The sequence below is a fragment of the Ursus americanus genome, chromosome 7 (assembly GCF_024610735.1).
Source record: "Ursus americanus isolate L20-20 chromosome 7, mUrsAme1.1.p, whole genome shotgun sequence".
Classification (NCBI taxonomy): Eukaryota; Metazoa; Chordata; class Mammalia; order Carnivora; family Ursidae; genus Ursus; species Ursus americanus.
The window spans coordinates 50,757,971-50,780,800 of NC_142133.1; the positions used below are offsets into that span (position 1 = coordinate 50,757,971).

General features: G+C 35.7%; 1 protein-coding gene across 6 annotated transcripts in view; it reads left to right on the top strand.

Moving 5' to 3' along the window:
* The window catches only part of ANAPC1 (anaphase promoting complex subunit 1), a 94,314-nt gene that overhangs the window by 48,934 nt on the left and 22,550 nt on the right, over window positions 1-22,830 (top strand). For all 6 annotated transcript variants that reach the window (XM_045808939.2, XM_045808938.2, XM_045808941.2 and 3 more), the window contains 11 exons: window positions 3,545-3,816; window positions 6,909-7,143; window positions 9,172-9,263; window positions 10,813-10,947; window positions 11,349-11,431; window positions 12,319-12,397; window positions 13,100-13,174; window positions 17,062-17,138; window positions 17,660-17,750; window positions 17,843-17,896; window positions 18,772-18,965. In XM_045808939.2, the coding sequence (XP_045664895.2) occupies window positions 3,545-3,816; window positions 6,909-7,143; window positions 9,172-9,263; window positions 10,813-10,947; window positions 11,349-11,431; window positions 12,319-12,397; window positions 13,100-13,174; window positions 17,062-17,138; window positions 17,660-17,750; window positions 17,843-17,896; window positions 18,772-18,965 (1,387 nt within the window). The remainder of the gene's footprint in view (window positions 1-3,544; window positions 3,817-6,908; window positions 7,144-9,171; window positions 9,264-10,812; window positions 10,948-11,348; window positions 11,432-12,318; window positions 12,398-13,099; window positions 13,175-17,061; window positions 17,139-17,659; window positions 17,751-17,842; window positions 17,897-18,771; window positions 18,966-22,830) is intronic.

A 22,830-nucleotide genomic window follows, 5' to 3' on the forward strand; every position in this document is an offset into this window, starting at 1 on the left:
TGAATATGTTCTAAAGGTGACAGTTGTATACATTTGAAATTATCATTGAAAATTCCTGAAGTATAGTATGTGTGGTTTTATGAGACCTGTACGAAATGTATTTATCATACACACAGTATGATAAATGTATAATAATATATACCAATATAATTCTACAGTGTTTTAAGTTGCATAATTTAAAAAAATCCAGGTCCCATTCAGATACTTGGAGAGCTTTTATTTTGAGTAACATATGGAAGATGAGATCAGCTGAATGAAGAACACATTTTCATCTCCAATATTATACCTATTCTGGAACCCTGATCTTACTTAGAGACATAGCAAGCAGAGTTACCTTCGATATTTGAATTGTTCTCTTAGAGATGGAGCAGTATGGCAAAATCTGAATAATTACTAAATCTTCCTGGAGTGCGGGGCATATAGGTGTTCATTCTGTTAGTCTTCCAACTGTTTGAAGTTTTCATATAAAGAATTTGAGTTAAAAAGAAAAGACTCTCATGTAAACTGGCAAATGTTAAAATGTTTTAAATCTGGGCAGTGATGCTTGGGTGGGTGTTAAAAAAATAAATACATGAATCATCTTTTTTTTTTTCTGATTACATTCAGTTAAATTTGCATATTCAGAATGTGTTTTTGACATTAGTCCAAACTTTTATTCTTTTAGCCATTCTGGTAAGCCCCCCCGAAGTTATTATCTTATTTTAATAATTAATTTAGGAAAAGATACTTTCTTAAAATAGCTTCTTAACTCACACTGTTACTTTCTTAAAATAACTCCTTAACTCACACTGGTATAAGTACTTTTGTATGTTGTTATTCTTACTGAAAAAAATTTGCTTTACCCTTTGCCTGTCATTTTCTCTTGTAGTGTAAATATGATGAATTGTTTTAGAAAGTTCATTTGTTTTTTCATTTTTAATCTCTCTGCCTTTTGAGAAGGTAAAAGTATACCTCATGAACTTGTCACCCAGTGGCACTGTCATACACCAGTATTGAGTTAGCTCTTAGGTACACAAAGCAAATGGGAAAAACAAATGTATTTTACTTTGTGGGTATGTGTGAGTATACACACTCCAATTAAGACATTGTGCATCTATCTGAAATTTATTTTACATAACTTCAGAATTCCTTTAAAACCATATTTTCAAACTTGTAGTGAGCTATATAATTTTGTGTGGTATTTAGAATACTTATTTTGAATATTCATCCATGACGTGGCCTAATTAGTACAGAACATTAAAGATATAAAAAGAATTCAGGATTTGACTACACGGTGGAGATCCAAAAGAGAACCAAGAGAACTCAAGGAAAGGAATTCAGAGAGAGCGTAGCTTCATGAACATTTAATTTACAGTGCTCTTACATAAGTTGACCATAAAATTTAATTAAGCAAATACTGTATGGTTCACTGGGTAACTCAGGTAAATAAAATGCTGCTTTTTATAGTACTATCTGAATGTAATTCGGCATTTTTAACAATGGCCTATAATTAGATACTTATATAGAGAGACGAACATATATAGTAAGAGAGCAAATTTATAAAAGTCCTTGTCTCTTTTTACAATATATTTTCTTTAATGTTCAGGGAAAAATATAGGATGGCATATTTGAAATTAACATCAGTGTTATCAATCACAGGTTGAAATTTATTATTCGTATAGTTTGTGATGTTAGTCTTCGTTTTATTTTTTAATTAGCTTACTTCTGTTTGACAGTTTTTGAAGTAGAGGGTATCCTAATCAGATCTGTATAAATTTAAATTGGTATCAGTTATCATAGCCCCATGTATTTTAGCAAAAAGGATAATGAGTTATTTTTTTGAGTATAGTCGGCATACAATGGTAGATTATTTTCAGGTATACAGCATTGTGATTTAGTAACTGTATGTTATGCTCACCACAAGTGTAGCTACCATCTGTCATCATGCAGTGTTTTTATAATACCATTGACTATATTCCCAATGCTGTATCTTTTATTTCCATGACTTATTTGTTCCATAACTGGAAGCCTGTATCTCCTACTGTCCTTCACTCATTTTGCCTGTCACCCTACTGTCCTCCTCTCCGGTGATCATCAGTTTATTCTCGTATTTATAGGCTTGATTCTGCTCTGTTTACTCATTTCTTTTGTTTTTTAGATTCCACATGTAAGTGAGATCATATGGTATTTTTCTTTCTCCGTCTGAGTTATTTCACTTAGCATAGTACCCTCTAGGTTCATCCAATGTTGCAAAAGGCAGGATGTCATCACTTTTAATGGCTGAGTAATAGTCCTGTGTGTGTGTGTGTGTGTGTGTACACTCTACGTCTTCTTTATTCATTCATCTGTTGATGGATGTTTGGGCTGCTTTTGTATCGTGGCTATTGTAAATAATGCTATAATAAGCATAGAGTGAATGTATCTTTTCAAATTAATGCTTTTGTTTTGGGGGGTAAATACCCAGTAGTGGAATTATTGGATCAGATGGTATTTCTGTTTTTAAATTTTTGAGGAACCTCAAAATACTGTTTTCTACAGTGGCTGTACCAACTTACATTCTCACCAGTAGTGTGTGAGGGTTCCTTTTTTTTTTTCACACCCTCACTAACATTAGTTAATTCTTTTGTTTTTGATTCTAGCCATTCTGACAGGTGTGATATTTCATTGTGGTTTTGATTTGCATTTCCCTGATGATGAGTGATGTTGAGCATCTTCTCATATCTGTTAGCCATCTGTAGGTCTTTGGAAAAATGTCTGTTCAGGTCCTCTGCCCATTTTTAATTAGATTTTTTTTTTTCGATGTTGAGTTGTTTAAGTTCTTTATATATTTTGGATATTAACCCCTTATCAGATATATGATTTTCACATGTTTTCTCCCATTCAGGTTTCCTTTTTGTTTTGTTGATGGTTTCCTTTGTTGTGCAAAAACATTTTATTTGGATGTAGTCCCACTAGTTTATTTTTGCTTTTTTTTTTTTTAAAGATTTTATTTATTTATGTGACAGAAGGACAGCCAGCGAGAGAGGGAACACAGCAGGGGAGTGGGAGAAGAAGAAGCAGGCTCCCAGCGGAGGAGCCCGATGTGGGACTCGATCCCGGAACGCCGGGATCACGCCCTGAGCCGAAGGCAGACGCTTAACGACTGCACTACCCAGGCGCCCCTATTTTTGCTTTTGTTTCCCTTGCTTAAGGAGACATATCTAGAAAAATGCTGCTTTGGCCTACGTTGAAGAAATTACTGCCTATGTTCTCTTCTAGGAGTTTTTTGGTTTCAGTTCTCACATGTAGGTCTTTAATCCATTTGGAGTTTATTTTTGTATATGGTCTAAGAAAGTGGTCCAGTTTCAGATGATGAATTACTTTAAAGAGGGTTTTTCCACCTTGCATCAAATTTGACGTACATGTTAAAGTTTAAGTCCTCATAATAACCTAATGTCATTCCAGGTATTAATGGGGTTAAGGGTTTTGAATGTAGAAAAGGTAATCCGTGTTCTCAAAAATCTAAATTGAGCAATTTTTGGTTTATGAATTATTCTCTCAATTTTAAATTCGTTTACCTGATTAGGACGGGCCCCTCCTCGGAACACAACAGTAGACCTTAACAGTGGGAACATCGATGTGCCTCCCAACATGACAAGCTGGGCTAGCTTCCACAATGGTGTGGCTGCTGGCCTGAAGATAGCCCCTGCCTCCCAGATCGACTCAGCTTGGATTGTTTACAATAAGCCCAAGCATGCCGAGTTAGCCAATGAATATGCTGGCTTTCTCATGGCCCTGGGTCTGAATGGGCACCTTACCAAGCTGGCCACTCTCAATATCCATGACTACTTGACCAAGGTGAGACTCCCAGCTCCTGCAGTGTGCCTCATCCAGGCCACTGCAGTAGCTCCTGATTGTTCTATTTGCTCTTCCTTCTTCATTCTTGTACCTCTCAATCCATTCTTCCCATAGCAGGCAGAGTGTAAATTAGCATATATCGTTTTCCTGGTCAAAACTGTTTAAAGATCTTTCATTGCTCTTGATACACATTCTGGGAGCCTATGTGATCCCACTCACTTGTCCAGCCTTACTTTGTACCACTCATCCTCTTGCTCTCCACACTCCAGCCATAGGGACTGGCCATTTTAGCTCCTTGGCAAACCAAATTCTTTCACTTCAGAGTTTGGCAAACCAAACTCTTTCTCTTGGCATAAATTCTTTTTTTTTTTTTTTAAATGATTTTTTATTATATTATGTTAGTCACCATACAGTACATCCCCGGTTTCCGATGTAAGGCTCAATGATTCATTAGTTGTGTATAACACCCAGTGCACCATGCAATACGTGCCCTCCTTACTACCCATCACCGGTCTATCCCATTCCCCCACCCCCCTCTCCTCTGAGGCCCTCAGTTTGTTTCTCATAGTCCATAGTCTCTCATGTTTCATTCCCCCTTCTGATTACCCCCCCTTTCTTTATCCCTTTCTTCCCCTACCAATCATCCTAGTTCTTATGTACCATAGATGAGAGAAATCATATGATAGTTGTCTTTCTCTGCTTGACTTATTTCACTTAGCATTATCTCCTCCAGTGCCGTCCATGTTGCAGCAAATGTTGAGAACTCGTTCTTTCTGATAGCTGAGTAATATTCCAATTGTATATATGGACCACAACTTCTTAATCCAGTCATCTGTTGAAGGGCATCTCGGCTCCTTCCATGATTTAGCTATTGTGGACAATGCTGCTATGAACATTGGGGTGCATATGGCCCTTCTCTTCACTACGTCTGTATTTTTGGGGTAAACACCCAGTAGTGCAATGGCTGGATCATAGGGTAGCTCAATTTTTAACTTTTTTTTTTTTTTAAAGATTTTATTTATTTATTCGACAGAGACAGAGTCAGCCAGCGAGAGAGGGAACACAAGCAGGGGGAGTGGGAGAGGAAGAAGCAGGCTCATAGCGGAGGAGCCTGATGTGGGGCTCGATCCCATAACGCTGGGATCACGCCCTGAGCCGAAGGCAGACGCTTAACCGCTGTGCCACCCGGGCGCCCCTCAATTTTTAACTTTTTAAGGGACCTCCACACTGTTTTCCAGAGTGGCTGTACCAGCTTGCATTCCCACCAACAATGTAGTAGGGATCCCCTTTCTCCACATCCTCTCCAACAATTGTTGTTTCTTGCCTTGTCTCATGGCATAAATTCTTCCACTTATATGCTGTAAAAGTTCACCCACTTAAACTATACAATGCAGTGGTTTTTAGTATGTTCACAAAGAGTTGTGCATCCATTCCTGCTGTTACTTTTAGAACATTTTCATCAGTCCATAAAGGACCCTCATAGCAGTAGCAGCAGCGGTCACCCTCAATTCCCTTTCCTTCTAGCCCCTGGCTACCACGGGTCTACTTTCTGTCTCCGGATTTGCTGATTCTGGGCCTTTCATATAAATGGAATCCTACAGTAGGTGGTCTTTTATGACTGGCTTCTTTCTCTTGTAATGTTTTCACGGTTTGTTCATGTTGTATCATGTATCAGCACTTCGTGCCTTTTTATTGCTGAATAGATATTCCATTGTGTGGAGAGGCTGTGTTTATCCATTCATCAGTTGGTGGATAGTTGGGTTATTTCTACTTTTTAACTGTTACGAATAATGTTATCAACATGTACATGTTTTTGTGTGGACGTATGTTCTCATTTCTCTTGGGTATATTCCTAGGAGTAGAATTGCTGGGTCATATGGTAACTCTTTGTTTAAATTTCTGAGGAACTACCAAACTGTTTCTAGAGTGGCTGTAACCTTTTTATAATCCCACCAGCAATACATAAGAATTCTAGTTTCTCCACATTCTTGCCAACATTTGTCTTTTTAATTATAGTCATCCTAGTAGATGTGAAGTAATATATCATTGTTTTGGTTTGCATTTCCCGTATGGATAATGATGTTGAGCATCTTTCATGTGCTTATAGGCCATTTGTAAGTCTTCTTTGGAGAAATGTGTATTCACATCCTTTGTTTATTTTAAAATTGGGTTATCTTACTGAATTGTATTTTTTATGTATTCTGGATACTAAGTCCCTTAACAGATAAATGATTTGCAAAAATTTCTCCCATTCTTTGGGTTGTCTTTCACTTTCTGATGGTATCTTTGAAGCACAAAAGTTTTTAATTTTAATGTCCAGTTCGTCTGTTTTTTTCTCTAATTGCTCTGCTTTGGTGTCATATGCCATTGCCTAACCCATGGTCCTAACCCATTTACACCTATGTTTTCTTCCAGGAGTTTTATAATTTTAGCTCTTATGTTTAGTTCTATGGTCCACTAAGAGTTAATTTTTGTGAATGATACAAGGAAGCAGTCCAGCTTTATTCTTTTGCATGTGGTCTACAATTAACACAGCACCATTTTCTGAAAAGACTATTTGGTTCCCATTGAACTGTCTTGGCACTCTGTGGTCACTTGACCATTACTCTGAAGGTTTACTTCTGGATCACATCAGAACCATTTACTTGTTGTTCTCTCACTTGACCTCATTTTCTCTTACTTTCTAAAGCTGAGTGCCTCCCTTTCTACCACTTTTCCTCGTTAGTTTGTATTGATCCTTCAGGTCCTATTGTAAGTTTTACTTCTTTAGAGATTCCTAATAATTCTTCAGCTCCTCCTAATCGAAATTAGGCTTTTAGAAAAAATACTACTTCATATTACTTTGTACTTCTTCAATATACTGCTTTTTAATAATATATTTATTTGTATATTTTTACTTCAACACTTTTTCCCCTTAGGGCGCTAGCATCGTGAGAGTAAGAGCTCTATTTGGTTTGCTGTTGTATTCTTGGTGTTTCTCACTGTGCCTGTCAATAAAAGCACTTACTGAAAGTACTGGCAGGCAGTACTTTATTTAAGACTGCACATTTGTTTTGGTGTTGACTTACATTTCATGTTACTTTCTACCTTAGGGTCATGAAATGACAAGCATCGGACTGCTCCTTGGTGTTTCTGCTGCTAAACTAGGCACCATGGATATGTCAATTACTCGGCTTCTTAGCATTCACATTCCTGCCCTCTTACCCCCAACGTCCACAGAGCTTGATGTTCCTCACAATGTCCAAGTGGCTGCAGTGGTTGGCATTGGCCTCGTATATCAAGGGACAGCTCACAGGCATACCGCCGAAGTCCTGTTGGCTGAAATTGGTATGTGTCTTCTTCATAAGCATACACTGCCCTCTCCAGAGGAACCAAAGTTAAAAATGATAGTAAAATTATAAAAATTAAGGAAAAATAGTAGCTTTTGTTGGAATGTTCTGATGCTAATTAAAAAAATAGTGTAAGTAATATTTTCCAAGGCTGATATTAGTGTGCAGGTTATTAATCTGCATGTTTATTTGGCCAGCCTGTTGTTGAGCTCCAGAGATCCTATTTAATGAGGTAACCTGTGGTCTTAATCACAAGTGAGAGTGCTGTTTATCCTGCTTTGTCTTTACTAGGCAATATCTAGCAGTGATCTGCACTTGAAATGCAAATTTGATTACTTTGGTCCCTAGAAACAGTGTTCATTCTGTTAGACAACAGTACTTTCAAGAGAATGGAAGCGATTGACTCTTGCTTTTCTTCCTTTATGTGCTGGTAGGTATGTTGGTAATGAAATGCATTTTCTCTGTTTTTAATTGAGTCTAAACCTTTTGTGTCTTATGTATTATCTTTTTCTGACAAATGGAAATGCTATTGGCATTATTAGTATGTTCACTAATTTAGATACATAGTTCCATGTCTTGTTCTATCCTATTCAGGATCTTTTCTACGTATATTTCAGGATATATTGTTGAAGGTTTTTTTTTTTCTCTGGAATGGTTCTGTTAGTTAGCCATTGCCACAGTAATGCTACCTAACAAATAACCACAAAATTGGCCCGGCATCTCCGCTTCAGGCTGTAGATCTGTGGGTGTGCTGCTCTGGCTCTTGCTCCAGATGACTTATTCTGGGGCCCAGGCTAGAGGGTGTGCTTGTTTTATGGTGATAACATAAGGTCAAGAGGGAGAACCAAATAATGGAAGCACATTTCAGGCCTTTGCTTATACACTGCCAGCTAAGATCCCAGGCCAAAGCTAGTCACGTGTTCAAGTCCACCATAAGGCTCTGTCAAGAGTATGGATGAATATATACTAGCAGTATAGGGCAGTGAAAAATTGACACCAACAATTTAATCTACTACAATGATGAAATAAATTACTCACAAAACTGAAATTTTTCTGTTACCAAAATATGGAATAGCATAAGTTGGTCTGAGAAACATTTATTCAGAAGATACTCAAGATTGGCTTTTAAAGCTCGTTCATCTGCGAGGTGAATCATAGCACACCTCTTTCATGTTGTATATAGAGGATTTCCTCTAGATTCGCATGCAGTACGCTCTTTTACATAATTACAGTCGGAATGTATATACTATTTTTATATTGCCCTTTCCATATATCATTGTCGTAAATGTTTTTAAAAATTAATTTCACATTGTATAATATCTCATCGAATTGGTGTTATGAAAATCGTGTGTTTTCTAATTTTCAGGACTTTTTGGTTTGTTTCTCATTCTTTGCTATTATATATAAGCATTACTTTTGTGTAATATTGGTTACTTCTTTTTTTTTTTTTTTAAATTACATTTTCCCTGTAGGTAAAATCCCAGGAGTGTGAAATTTGTTTTGGACATAGGGGTCTTCATGTATAATACATTTTGCTTCCCTGAAAGGTAGAATTAGAATCAGGGGGTGCTTTTTAAAAGTATGAGTTAAGTGTCTGAAAACAATATTTAGCTTAAAAACTGAGAGTCCTTCCTGTCCGTTATTAGTATTTGAACAGTGGATTGGAAATACTAAAACAAAAACAAAATGCAAGAGATTAAAAATTAAAACATTTTTGAGTGCCCTTCCTTTAAAAAATTTTTCTACTTCTTGATAATTTTTTTTTTTCTTAATAAAATCTAAGGTTTCATAGTGTCTAAAAGTCACTGCTTTCAAATTGGTACATTAACAGAACAATTTTGGGCTTTATTTTGTAGTAAACCAGCAGTTGTGGATACCATTTGTGATAATGTCATATCTTTCTAAGTGGGGTTTTATTGAATCAATGATTCTTATGCAGCTTACTAGAAAGCTAATTCTAAAACTTATGATAGAATTTTAAGAGGCCAGGAGGCCAGCTTGAACTGTGTTATTTTCTATTTTACAGGACGGCCTCCTGGTCCTGAAATGGAATACTGCACTGACAGGGAGTCTTACTCTTTAGCTGCTGGCTTGGCCCTGGGCATGGTTTGTTTGGGGGTAAGCTTTCCCTGTGCCTTCAGATGCCTCAGTTATGACATCTGCATGTTGAGACAAATGATCTTGACACTTAACTCTGAATATCACTCTGCCTTACTGTGACTTAACCTGATTCTCAGCTGTTTTTTCTTTCTGGATATTTTTCAAAGTGCTACATTTGAAAATGGAGAGAATTTGTAGTGAAGAGTGGGGCTGTAAGGTTTTTATCCCCCTGGCTTAGATGTAAATGTTCATGAATGAACCTAAGGAATGAACTATCTCAAAAAATTTAAGACTTAAGATGAAGTGATAGCCCCCTCAGAGAGAAAAAAGAAAACTGTGTATGGTGGGGAGCTATAAGTGTCTACAGTAGTTGCTAGAGATAAACTGTGACCTTCTTTTGGCATCCTGACATTCACTGGGATCTCAGAATGTTGTCGCTGTAGTATTTGCTTTGTGACAGAATGCGATATCATTTTGTTCCATCTTTAACCACATCCATGAGACGTAGTGTAGAATTATCAGAAATAATCAAATGACTGTGTCACCTGGAAGGTAGGTTCCTTAAGAACCACCAGTACAATGTTATACTGAAACTAAATTGTATAAAGAAAGGTCACTGTGTTAGGTTTTTGATTCTTCACATTTGACACATGAACTAAAGAAGCAGATGCTATAGTGGAAAAGCAGCATACTAGGAATTGGGACTTTGATTTGGTTCTGACCAGTGAGTCATGTCCTTTAACTACAGTATTGTCTAGTGGTTAAGCAACTCCATGGATTGTTTATATCCAGCCCTGCCAGTTACTAGCTTTGTAACCTTGCAATTTGTGTGTGCCTCACTTTCCTCATGTGTAAAATAGTAGCTGTTTGGTAGAATTGTCATATTAAGTAAGTTAGTCCGTGTTTTAAACACACTGAATAGTACCTGAAACAGAGTAAGTGTTCAATAAGTTTATTATTATAGGTATTGTTGCTGAAATAGTTCATAGGTACAATAGTGAAAGGACTCAGATGTTCATAGGTCAAGTTTCATTTACATACCTAATATTTTCTTTTATTGTTAGTATAATTAACTGTATTTTGAAGCTTTAGTTTTGTGAAATGAAAGTATTAACTGAACATATAAGTATTGTAATTCTTTTTTTTTTTTTTTAAGATTTATTTATTTCTTATTTTAGAGGGAGAGAAAACGTGCGTGCTAGCACGCTCAGGGGGAGGGACAGAGGTAGAAGGAGAGAGAGAATCTCCAACAGACTCCCTGCTGAGCACAGAGCCCAACATGGGGCTTGATCTCACAACCCAGAGATCGTGACCTGAGCCAAAATCAAGAGTCAGATGCTCAACCTATTGAGCCACCCAGGCACCCCTAAGCATTGTAATTCTTAATGTGAATAATTAAGAGCTTGTTTGAATATTAAGTTATGGATAATAGTTATTTTAATTAAAAATATAAAAAACCCAACATATCTTGTCTGAAGTTAGTTCATTCTTGTATTTGTCATGGGTATGTGTTATGAATCTTACTCCATAAGATTTCCTTTCATATGTTTGTTATTTCATTTTCCAGCATGGCAGTAATTTGATAGGTATGTCTGATCTCAATGTGCCTGAGCAGCTTTATCAGTACATGGTTGGAGGTCATAGGCGCTTTCAAGCAGGAATGCACAGGGAGAAGCATAAATCTCCAAGTTATCAAATCAAAGTAAGTCCAAAATAAAGCAACAGATCAAAATTCTGGAAGCTAAGAAGTTAATTTGAAAATAGTTCTTTTCTTTTTTTTTTTTTTTTTAAAGATTTTATTTATTTATTTAACAGAGATAGAGACAGCCAGTGAGAGAGGGAACACAGCAGGGGAGAGGGAGAGGAAGAAGCAGGCTCCCAGCCGAGGAGCCCGATGTGGGACTTGATCCCGGAACGCCAGGATCACGCCCTGAGCCGAAGGCAGACGCTTAACGACTGCGCTACCCAGGCGCCCCTGAAAATAGTTATTTTCTTACCAACATTTGTAAATCTGTTAATTTTAAGCATAGGCTAGTATTCAGAAGAACTTATAATAATTCAGAACTCTTTTACATAAACATTTTTTTTTTTTTTTTTTGATAGGAAGGAGATACTATAAATGTGGATGTAACTTGTCCAGGTGCCACTCTAGCTTTGGCTATGATCTACTTAAAAACCAATAACAGGTATCACATCCCCCCGCTTCACCCTTTGCCATGATAGTGTGACTTCCTTTCTGACCTCAGTAGTAAAACTAAATTATTTTAATGTGTTTATTTTCCTTGTACTGGATTAACCTGATTTTGATTCTCTCCAGTACTACAAGTTATACAGATTTTTATCTAGAAACAGTGTATTTTGCTGTATTAATATTTGACAATAGCCAATTTTTATTTTATAGTTGATGTCACTGACAATCAAAAAATGCCCAAATTCCTTTTCATTAATTGTGCATGTTATTTGAGGACTGGTTAAGCCAGAATCACTTAGCATTATTCTATTCTTGGTTACCATTTATAAAAACGATTTCTGCTTAGTTCAAGAACTTCCCTAATAATCACACCATCTTCCTTCCCAACTCCCAATAATGAGTGCTGGATACTTGAAAGTAGACTTTTGGCATTCATTCTTTTACATTTTACATACAAGAGTATGTTGGGTAGGAGACATTAAACCAGTTTTAAATTTTAAGTCTTCTAAGCTAAAAAATATTCTAAGATTCAAGATTTTTTTCAGTTTTGTGAAAAGTGAATATATGCAAAATTAACAAAATAGTTAAAAATAGGTATTTATTCATCTATTTTGATGAATATGTATGTTAGTGCTTTCTTGGTAATGGAGATATTTCAGTGAACAAAACAAAACTAAAAATATCTGTTCCTATAAAGCACATGTCGTTGTAGGACAGCCATTCATACATAACAAATACTGTATTAGAGGGTATAAAGTACTATGAAAAGCAAATAGGGTAGTGGATGGAGTGGGGAAAAGTGTTTTGAAACCTGTCTTGGGATTCCTGATTATTTTGTTCTCTAGTTGAGCAATAATGCCTACTAATACCCTCCACCAACAGATCTATTGCAGATTGGCTTCGTGCTCCTGACACCATGTATTTGCTGGACTTTGTGAAACCGGAATTTCTCTTGCTTAGGGTATGGTACTTTGTCATTTTTTATTTCTGCTAACATGAGGAGTCTGTGTTTTTCAAGTTTAGCTTGTGAATATAAATGTTTCCACAAGGGAGCCTTTTACTATTAATCCATCATCTAGATGTAATTGGTAGTATTCTTTTGAAATTTCCCAAATGTAATTTGTAGGAATGCCAGGAAACGTAACCATGTTGCTATATAATACGAGGAGTTGACATTTCAGCTTTCTTACATTACATTATTCAGCAAGCAGTAAGTGGCCCAGGGCTGCTTTATTTTACATTCTTTCATTATTAAGGATGTAGCATTACTATTAAGGGTATAATTAATGACAGTAACTACTTGACATAATTGCCTACATTTTTCCCTTTATTCTTTAATGTTTAAACTTGTATATGAAAGCTTTTAAGTTATATAGACCGTGCTAAGATTCTTTTCTTTGTGATTTTTCTTTCATGAAGCAAGTTTTTAAAAGTCCTTTAAACTTTGGTAGCAGTTAACTCAATTTTAGGTTTTTTTTTTTGTGTTAAAATCTACATCTTCAGTTTATTTTAATGAGTTTAGCTTAGGTTGATATTATGTACCGTATTTTTCAGAGTTGCCATCAGTTGGGAACTGATTTTTACATTATTTAATATGATCATTGTTGTAAAATCTATGAACTTTGTGTGCTCTGATTGATTTTATCTCTGTTACATTTTTAAGACACTTGCTCGATGCCTGATTCTGTGGGATGATATTTTACCGAATTCCAAGTGGGTTGATAGCAACGTTCCTCAAGTGAGTATATATAGTAAACATTGTTAATTCTTTAATAGCATAAATTATGATTTTTTTGTGGGATTTTACAAAACCCTGTAAAATACTTTTTTTTTTTTTTAATAAAGCTGATACTGTTAATTATAGTATCTCTTGAAAACATGGGAACTTTGAGTTTAAGATTATGTGCCAGCCAGAGACCACAGTCTTCCCTTTTGGCCACAGATCCCGAGAAATTGTAATATTAAAAATTAAATGTACCAAGTACCCTAAAAAATTGTTTTTGACATTTTTATCCTAAGTAAGCTGTCCGTTATGGCACAGACTAGGACCTGCCCTCAGGCCAGAAGCCATGAAAAGAAACTTACCCAGTGGTTTTCCTATCTTTCAGGTGTCACCTCTCTAGAAACAGCTTGCTTTTTTTTGATCTCTAGTGCCTTTAGGTTAGGGATTGGGGAATGATGCCCACCTGTTTTTATAAATAAAGTTTTATCAGAACACGGCCGTGTCATTCATTTACTTATTGTAAGGTGGTTTTGTGTTATAACAGCAGAAATCAGGAGTTGCTTTAGAAACTATATAGTCTAAAACCCAGAAATGTTTACTCTTCGGCCCTTTAAGGAAAAGTTTGCTGACTCCTGCCATGAGAGTTGATTTTTATATTTTGCCCAGAGTTTATACTTGTTATCTGCAGGAGAGTCAGTCTGATAGTTTATTCATCCATTACCTGAAGTCCTAGATTTATTTTTATTTGATTTTTCCAGTTTGTTAACCATTAATGTGAAACAGGTGAGGACGAGTTGTTTTAATTGACTCAGCCATTTGTCACCAGAATTTTAACTCTTAGCACATTCGGATGTCAGAGATGTCAGTTCTTTCTGAAAGGGCCCTTTAAAATCTATATTGTAGGATAAAATTATGCTTTTCCCCCCCATTCCTTCATTCAGTACATATTTGTTGATCTGTAAATGACCTCTGTAAATGCTGAACTCTAGGCTATATTTAACATGCATCCGACACGTGGACTGTCCTCAAGAAACGGTAGTAAATTTACTAAGTTTAGTTTACGAAGTTAATAAACATGTACACAAATAATTGTATTCCAGAACAGAAAGTGAAAATCCATGCCAGAGTTGTCTTTAGCTTTTGTGGAAATGTGGCCCTTGGACTTTAAATATAGTTATCTTTCTGACATTTCTTTTACTTCAGATTGAACATTTTAAAATTTGGCCTTGTTTAAATCAGGGATCCCCAAATACATATAACAAGTTCATAGTTCTCTGTTCATTGATACTTCTTGTCACTCTTCACTTTTCTTCTAGTTTTCACTCATTTAATTGATTCTGTAGCAGGGCCCCTTGTAGGGTACAACCTAGTGTCAAAAGAGGTATTAAAAGGTCACTTTGTAAACTGCTTTTCTGTTTGTTTGGACTTAAGGCACATCTAACATAACAACAACTAGGGTCTTCATAGCACTTTGTCCTTCATTACAAGCTTTACTATACAACCTTGTTTTGCTTTTAGGCAGTGCTGTACTGTGACTTGTTCTAGTACTGCCCTCAGTGAATGGTGGGAACAATGCTATTTTTGTTTATTATCAGTATGTCTGCATCCATAAGACCGTGAACTCCTCAAAGTCAGCTGCTGTGTCTTTTCCATCTTTCCTTCCTAGCAACTAGCGCTTAGTAGCAAGAGCTACTGTTACACTGTTACAGTGTGCTCTTAATTGAAAAAAGGCGGAGTGGTCCAGAGTCACCCAGCAATTAAGAGGTGGGGTAAAACTGAAACTAGCTATTAGGACTTCAGATCTGAAGAGTTTTGCATTGTACCCTGTACAAGACAGAGGAGTTTGGTGGTATTTTCTTGTTCATTTCTTTTATACCTCACCTTGCCCTTAAAGGATTATATTTCTCCCTTTGATTACTCCTTATATTTTTGAGTTTTTTTTAAACTTCAGGAGACCGTAGGAAAGATGGCAAGGACCAGATTGAGGAGGGGTTCTCCCTCTCCTCCCCCAATTATTTACAACCTAAGTTCTTTTTTTCTTTTTTTTGGTGGGTAGCAAAGCAAGATTTATTAAGCAACAGCAAAGTGATAGTATAAAGCTCCCGAGGAGGGAGGGGACCCAAGAGAGTTCCCCTCAACCCAAGTACTTGATGCTTTTTAATTGTTTATGATCAAGTATAGTGTTATAGTACTGCACAAATTAATGGTAATGCTGATGATAGCAGCTAACACTAAGACTTACTATGTAGCAGGCATTAATTTTAAGAGCTTTGAGTCCGTTGAGTCTTCTCATTCTCACAGGAACCTAGAAGGTAGGCACTTATTGTGCTCATTTTACAGATGAGACACGGAGCAGTCAAGAAAATTGCTCACGGTCAGAGCTAGTGTGGGCCCTGCTGAACCTAGGCCTTAAGCTCCAGTTTTGAAGACAAAAGGAGCTTATAAATGCCTGCTGTCAAAATAGAACTGTTCCATTCCTCTATGATGTTATAATAAACACTTTATATAAATGTTATAATTAGGTTATCTGTGTATATATAAATTAGTCACTTTGGAGTTATATCAGTTTTTCAGAATGCCACTCAATTTCTTTCTTTTTTTTTTTTTTTTAAAGATTTTATTTATTTATTTGACAGAGACAGCTAGCGAAAGAGGGAACACAAGCAGGGGGAGTGGGAGAGGAAGAAGCAGGCTCTTAGCGGAGGAGCCTGATGTGGGGCTCGATCCCAGAATGCTGGGATCACGCCCTGAGCCAAAGGCAGACGCTTAACGACTGCGCCACCCAAGTGCCCCTTGCCACTCAATTTCTGAGTAAATAACATTCAAAATTAAAAATAAAGTCTGGAGAGGAAGGAAGAAAGATGGAAATAGTTATCAGCCTATATTACACAGCCAGCATAATTGCTTACCTTATTGAGATTATCAAAGAGAAAAGGTATTTCAAGTTTTTTAATTTGGTGGTATTCAGTACATAAGAAGATTGTATCATAAGCGAGTTTAGAATATTTATTGGTTTATTATAGACTGCATCCTGAAATGTTACTCTCCTAAAGAGTCTTCTAAAAAATTATAAGAATAATTTTTAAAATTTAATTTGAAGTTAATTAAATGATTTAATTGGGTAATTTAAATCAAATTTAAATTTGAGAAAGTTTTTACTGCTTACACTATAAGGAAAGGGATGTGTTTCTAAATAGTAGTTACAGATAAACACATTGATGGTTTAGTTTAGCGTGGGTAATTAATCTAGTGACTAACCTTACTCTAGTAGGCGTAAGGGTAGAAATAGCTCATGAATAAGAAGTATATGTCTCTGGTTAGAGTTCTTTCCAGTTGCTTTTTTCCCTTTCCCCACTGCTTTCCCATATCTTTGCTCCAGCCCTATTCTACAGTCATCTTTGCATTTCAGTTCACTGGTGCGAAATACTGTCACCCTGTTGTTGACTCAGAATACACTTCAGTCATCCACTTCATATGCATACAGTCCTATTCAGTTATTGTTGGGTCTGTCTTAGATTTGAAGTTGGATTGCATTTGATGTGATTAAAATATATGTCTTTGAATGAAATGGCTTATTTTATATAATTATGACCATGAAAAGCAGTATGTTTTTTCTTTCTTTTCTTTTCTTTTCTTTTTTTTTTTTTTGGTAAGGGACCCTGAGGGGAGGGGCAGAGGGAGAGGGAGAGAGAATCTGAAGCAGGCTTCATGCACAGCACAGAGCCCTATGTGGGGCTTGATATCACAACCCTGAGATTATGACCTGAGCCAAAATCAAGAGTCGGATGGTTAACCAACTGGGCCACCCAGGCACCCCAAAAGCAGTATGTTATTTTTCAAATCATTTAATATTTGTAACTTAAATATTAATGTCCAGGTATTCTTGCTTTCTCTCTTGACAGATTATAAGAGAAAATAGTATCTCTCTCAGTGAAATTGAATTGCCTTGCTCAGAGGATTTGAATTTGGAAACTTTGTCGTAAGTCAGAAAATATGTAAATCAAATGAACTATCGTAGTATCTTGCATAAATAAATAGAAATATACTATGTGGGAGAAGTACAGTCCTTGATTTCAGTAATTCTGAATTCCCCGTGTTTCTAACCATTATTTATCGAGGCTCACAGAGTTGATTTTTTCTTTGTTTAGGTCTCTGAAGTGTAGAGCTCTTGCCCTCAAAAAACAGTATCAGAGATTTAACTTATACATATTCCTCTTTTATCCTTTTCATTTAAAAAAATTGGCTGTTATTTTTAAAAATTACTTTCTTTGCTGTGTGTGAAACATGCAGTCAAGGTGCACACTTCATCAGTAAGGGCTGCATGGTCCTTCTACTGAAGAAACCTGCTGATGGAGCAGAGGCACAGTTGAGCATTCCCAGAAGAATATAAACTAGTTTCAAGAACAGGAATATTTATTATTTTTATCCCCAGAATATAGTAATAATGAATTTTTAAAGCAAAACAATGGTAGGATTAAATTTCTTGTCATCTGTTTTCAGGCAAGCACATGTCTACATAATTGCAGGAGCTTGTTTGTCTCTGGGTTTTCGATTTGCTGGCTCAGAAAACTTATCAGCGTTTAACTGTTTGGTAAGAAGTATCTTAGTTTACTCTGTTCTCTTTTTTAACAAAGTGTTGATATGCTTCTTTTAACCTCAGATTTTTTTCTTTTGCTTTTCCAGCATAAATTTGCAAAAGATTTTATGACTTATTTGTCTGCACCTAATGCTTCCGTAGTAAGTCTTTTTATGATCATTCTCTTTGGGAATAAAACTGAACTTGAAGAAAATTCACTGACAATTCAGTTACCTATGTGTTGTTAAGTATCTCTGCAGTTCGTTTGAGTTTATTTGAAGTTTTGACTTATCTTTGTATTTGTGTTTTGGGGTATTAATTAAGTGAAAGTATGCTGACCCTTGAAGGATGTACAGGTCTCTAATTCTTGTGATAACAAAAACCGTATCCTTCATGGATTGTTGTACCCAGTGCCATTCTGTCTAAGGACTGATTATTGATAACTGCTTTTTTTAAAAAAATTAGCGCTTAGTAAAAATGCAATTCCTTTTGAGGCATTGCTGCTCTAATGACAGGAGATCGTAAGATTTTATTTCCTGATAAAACCACACAGATTTTTTGCAACATTAAATATAATATGAGAAAACTGGAAAATCAGTCTGAAAGTAGTTAGGTAAATTTGATTATGGTGTATGTAGACATTGTTATACAATGGAGCTATCAAACTTGTGCTATAAGAATTTTTTGAGTAAAAATTGTTTATATATAATAGATTTAAAAAGTTAAAAATATCATGTATAGTAATATCTCAATTTCATTTGAAAAAAACCTCGTAGATACCAGAAAAGATTTAGGGAAAAGGTCAGAATGTTATGGCAGTTCTCTTTGGGTGTTAGTATTCCAAGGAATTGTTACTTCCTTTTTGATACTTTATTTTCTGAATTTCTACATAACTTAAATTTCATAATCAGAGAAAATTTTCGTTTTTACAGATTTTTTTAAAGTTGTAAGTATTTATAGTCTAATGATGGTCAATTTAGTTTCGATAATAAATGTAATGCAACAGTTGTAGTAAGTCCTCTTTTTGTGTTACCAGACAGGTCCTTACAACCTGGAAACCTGCCTCAGTGTGGTGCTTCTGTCTCTTGCCATGGTAATGGCTGGCTCGGGGAACCTAAAGGTTTTGCAGCTTTGTCGCTTTTTACATATGAAAACGGGTGGTGAAATGAACTATGGTTTCCACTTAGCCCATCACATGGCCCTTGGACTTCTGTTTCTGGGAGGAGGAAGGTAAATGAATATATGTTTTTTATTTAATGAAAAGATCTCATGAACAAGACCTGTAAGAGTGAATTATTTTGGTTTTGAAGATACTTGAAAATTTTTGATCCTGACTAGCTGTTAGCATATTGAGGAGCATTGTTACACTTTAAAACGGTTTTTTTTAAGTTTAACCATCAATTTATGCCTTACTTAGTAGAGTTACCATCCATGCTGTATATTTGCAGGAGTCGGTACTCAGTTCTTCAGTGTATCACCTCTTGTTCCCCACTGTTTAATGACTTTGACCCTCTCCTGAACTACTCTCTCACTAAGGTCATGAACAGTATCAGTCATCAAGTCCTGTGAGAGTTTCTTAGTTTTCCCTTTCTTTGCTCTCTTTCCAGCATCTGTCATTCCTGACTACCTCATCTTCTTACAAGACTTCCCTGTAGACTACCAGGTAGATCAAGATAGAACTCAGAACAGCTGTCTCTGCCCTGGCTGTGCCTCGCCTGTTAACTATTACTTTCACTTCTACCCCAAAATAATCACTGTTTAGTCTCCTAACACCTTAGACTGGCTCTGCCTGTTTTTGAAATTCAAATGGAATCATACACTGTGTATTATTTTATACTTACAGTTGACCCTTGACCAGCATGGGTTTGAACTGCGCAGGTCCACTTACACACGATTGTTTTGGTTAAATACAGTACAGTGCTGTAGATATATTTTGTCTTCCTATGATAATATCTTCTTTTCTGTAGCTTTTTCTGTATTGTAAGAGTACAGAATATAGTACCTATAACATACAAAATATGTGTTTATCTACTGTTTATGTTGTCGGTAAGGCTTCTAATCAATAGTAGGCTATTAGTTAAGCTTTGGGGAAGTTGTAAGTTATTCATAGACTTTTTACTGTGCAGGGTGGTTGGTACCTCTAACCCTTACATTGTTCAGGGGTCAGCTGTACTTCTTTAGCTCAACATTGTTTGTGAGATTCATCCGTGTTGCATGTAGCAATGGTCTATTCCTGTTCTGTGCTGTAGAATTCCATTGTATGATTATACCACAGTTATTGATCTTCTCTGCTCTTGATGGATGTGTTTTTTCTAGTTTAGGGGTGTTATGAATATTCTTGTGCATGTCTTTGATTTTGTTGTATCTAGATCTGTGTGTGGATCTGTGCGTGGATCTGTGTGTGTGTATGTATGCTTAACTTCTGTAGATGATGCCATCGGTGCTCACCCATCAGTGAGTGTCGTATGCCATTCCAGTTGCTCCCTATCCTTCTTAACACTGGTTTTATTGCTAGTCTTTTTAATTTTGCCATCTGGTAGTAGTTGTGGTTTTAGTTTCCATTTCTCTGAATAATGATATTTAGCACCTTTTGTATCGTTAATGGCTATCTGGAAATCTCCTTTTGTGTTGTCTAAGTCTCTTGCTACCTGTTTTCATATTGGCTTAGTTATTTATTTAAAAATTTTATTTGTGGTAATATACACATAAAATTTATTTTTTAACTTCTGAATGTGCAGTTCAGTAGTAGTTAGTGTATTCACTAATCTCTAGAACTTTTCCACCTTGCAGAACTGAAGTTCTGTCCCCTTTAAAGAACAGCTTGCCCCCTTCCCCTAGCCCCTGATGGCCTCTGTTCTACTCTGTTTCTGTTCATCTGACTATTCTGTATTGGTTTATCATTATGATCCTGAACCTTTGTCACTCTTACGTGTTGTACTTACCTCTCCTGCTGTATGGTTCACCTTTTAACTCTCTTAATGGTGTCTTTTGATGAACAGAGTTATTAACATTTTTCTTTGATGGTTTATACTTTTTTGTCCTTCTGATGAAATATTTCCTTACCCCCCCATCCCCCAAATGAAGATACTCTCTTTATTTTCTACAAGTTTTTTAGCTTTTCCATTTACATTTGGGTATAAAATCTACCTGTACCTGATTTTTCTATATGATTTTTTGATAATTGATGCCCCACTATTATTGAAAAGTTTATCTTTTCTCCACTGTTCTGCAGTACTATTTTTGTTATAAATTAAGTGTCCATATGTATACATTTATTTCTGGGCCATTCTGTTCAGCTGGTCTATTTTTCTATACTTGCACAATACCACAGCCTTAATGGTTGTACTTTTATAATAAGTCTTGATGTCAGGTAGAATTAATCTTCCAAACTGTGATTTCTTCTTCAAAAGTGTGTTTTTCTGTTCTTGGCTCCTTGAATTTTTATGTGAATATTGGAATTTGTTAATGATTTTCCACACTGAATAACCTGATAAAATACTGATGAGAATATGAGTCTGTATATTGGTTTGGGAGGAATTGAAATCTGTTATAATATTGAGTCTTTCAATTTGTGAATATGGTGTATTGTTTCATTTATTTAGCTTTAATGTGTGTGACCTTGGTCAACTGATACAATTTCTACAAGTCATATAGGTTTATTTTTTTCTCTTCTATAAGACTGAATTAAACATTGGAGCTCACCTTTCTGGAAGTATAAAAAGTAAAGATTATCAGAAAGGTGTGCTTTCTTTTTTAACAGGTTTTATAGAATTGTTCTTTCTTTAATTATTTAGAATTAAGAATGGTTAAAGAAATCTTACTATGAAAATTCTTCTTACTTTATGATTTTTGAAAACATATTTTCCTTTCAAAATAAACCCCTGCGTCTCTCTTGTTTTCTTATTCTTTTTTTTTTTAATTTCAATTCCAGTATACTCTTATTCAATCTTATTTTTCATTGTTTCACACTGTGACCTTGCTCTGCTTTCATATTGAATAGATTTTCTCCCACTCTGCTCTGCTTTTGTAATGATTCCTGGTCTTTAAATGGTTATGTGCACTCTGTGACAACATTTAAATTTCTCATTGCATAGCCACATCCTATGTTTAATCTCAAAATTTCTAACATTAATATATAATGTTTATCTTTGGATTTTGGTTTTGTCAAAATGGTAAAGAGACAATGGCCTGTTTTATGCACATGTGAAAATAGATATATTTCCTTAAATTTCGAAGTCTCTTCTTCCTAATTCATTAAATAATGTGTGCATATGATAACTGTTAAGTTCTTACTTAATACCTTAATTATTAAAATAGATAAAGACTTGGGGATATGTATGTGTGCGTATGCATGTGAATGTATATAATAAAATATATATGTATATTGATTATCTGTAACAGTGGTTTTATGTGATGTCCGGTACCATGTTTTTTCAAAATATTTGTAAGAAAAACTTTAGAATTTTAGAGTAATCTGCCTGTTTGCCATGCAGAGTTTGAGCAACTGTAGAATAATATAAGGAACATCTCAAAAGATTTTATTAAGAGTATGTGGCCTTTACTTATTTATTTTAAAGATTTTATTTATTTATTGAGAGAGAGAGAGCACGAGTGGGGGAAGAGGGAGAAGCAGGCTCCCTTTTGAGCAGGGAGCCTGATGCAGGGCTCAATCTCAGGACCCTGGGGTCATGACCTGAAGCCAAAGGCAGATGCTTAACTGACTGAACCACCCAGGTGCCCCAAAAGTATGTGGCCTTTATAAAAATAAGTTTATCACATTGATAAGAAAAAAAACTATTTGTACTTGGAGGAATAGTTGTTTACACATTCATTGTAACTTTTTATGATAACTTTTACCTTTTCATTTAGTCCATCATTCTAAAGAAATGCTTAGGCTTTACAGAAACAGAAAAAAGTTTGAGATATACCCAGTTACAAACCTTGTATTTTTAGAAGTGAGGGTTATTATTATCTAAGGAGGTATGTATACAACTGGAGAAGTGGTATTGTTCATACGTGACTTTTTCAAAATCTGTAATCTCTAGGATTGCATTCACGGTCCTCATTACTGTGATATTTTCGGTTAAAAAACCAT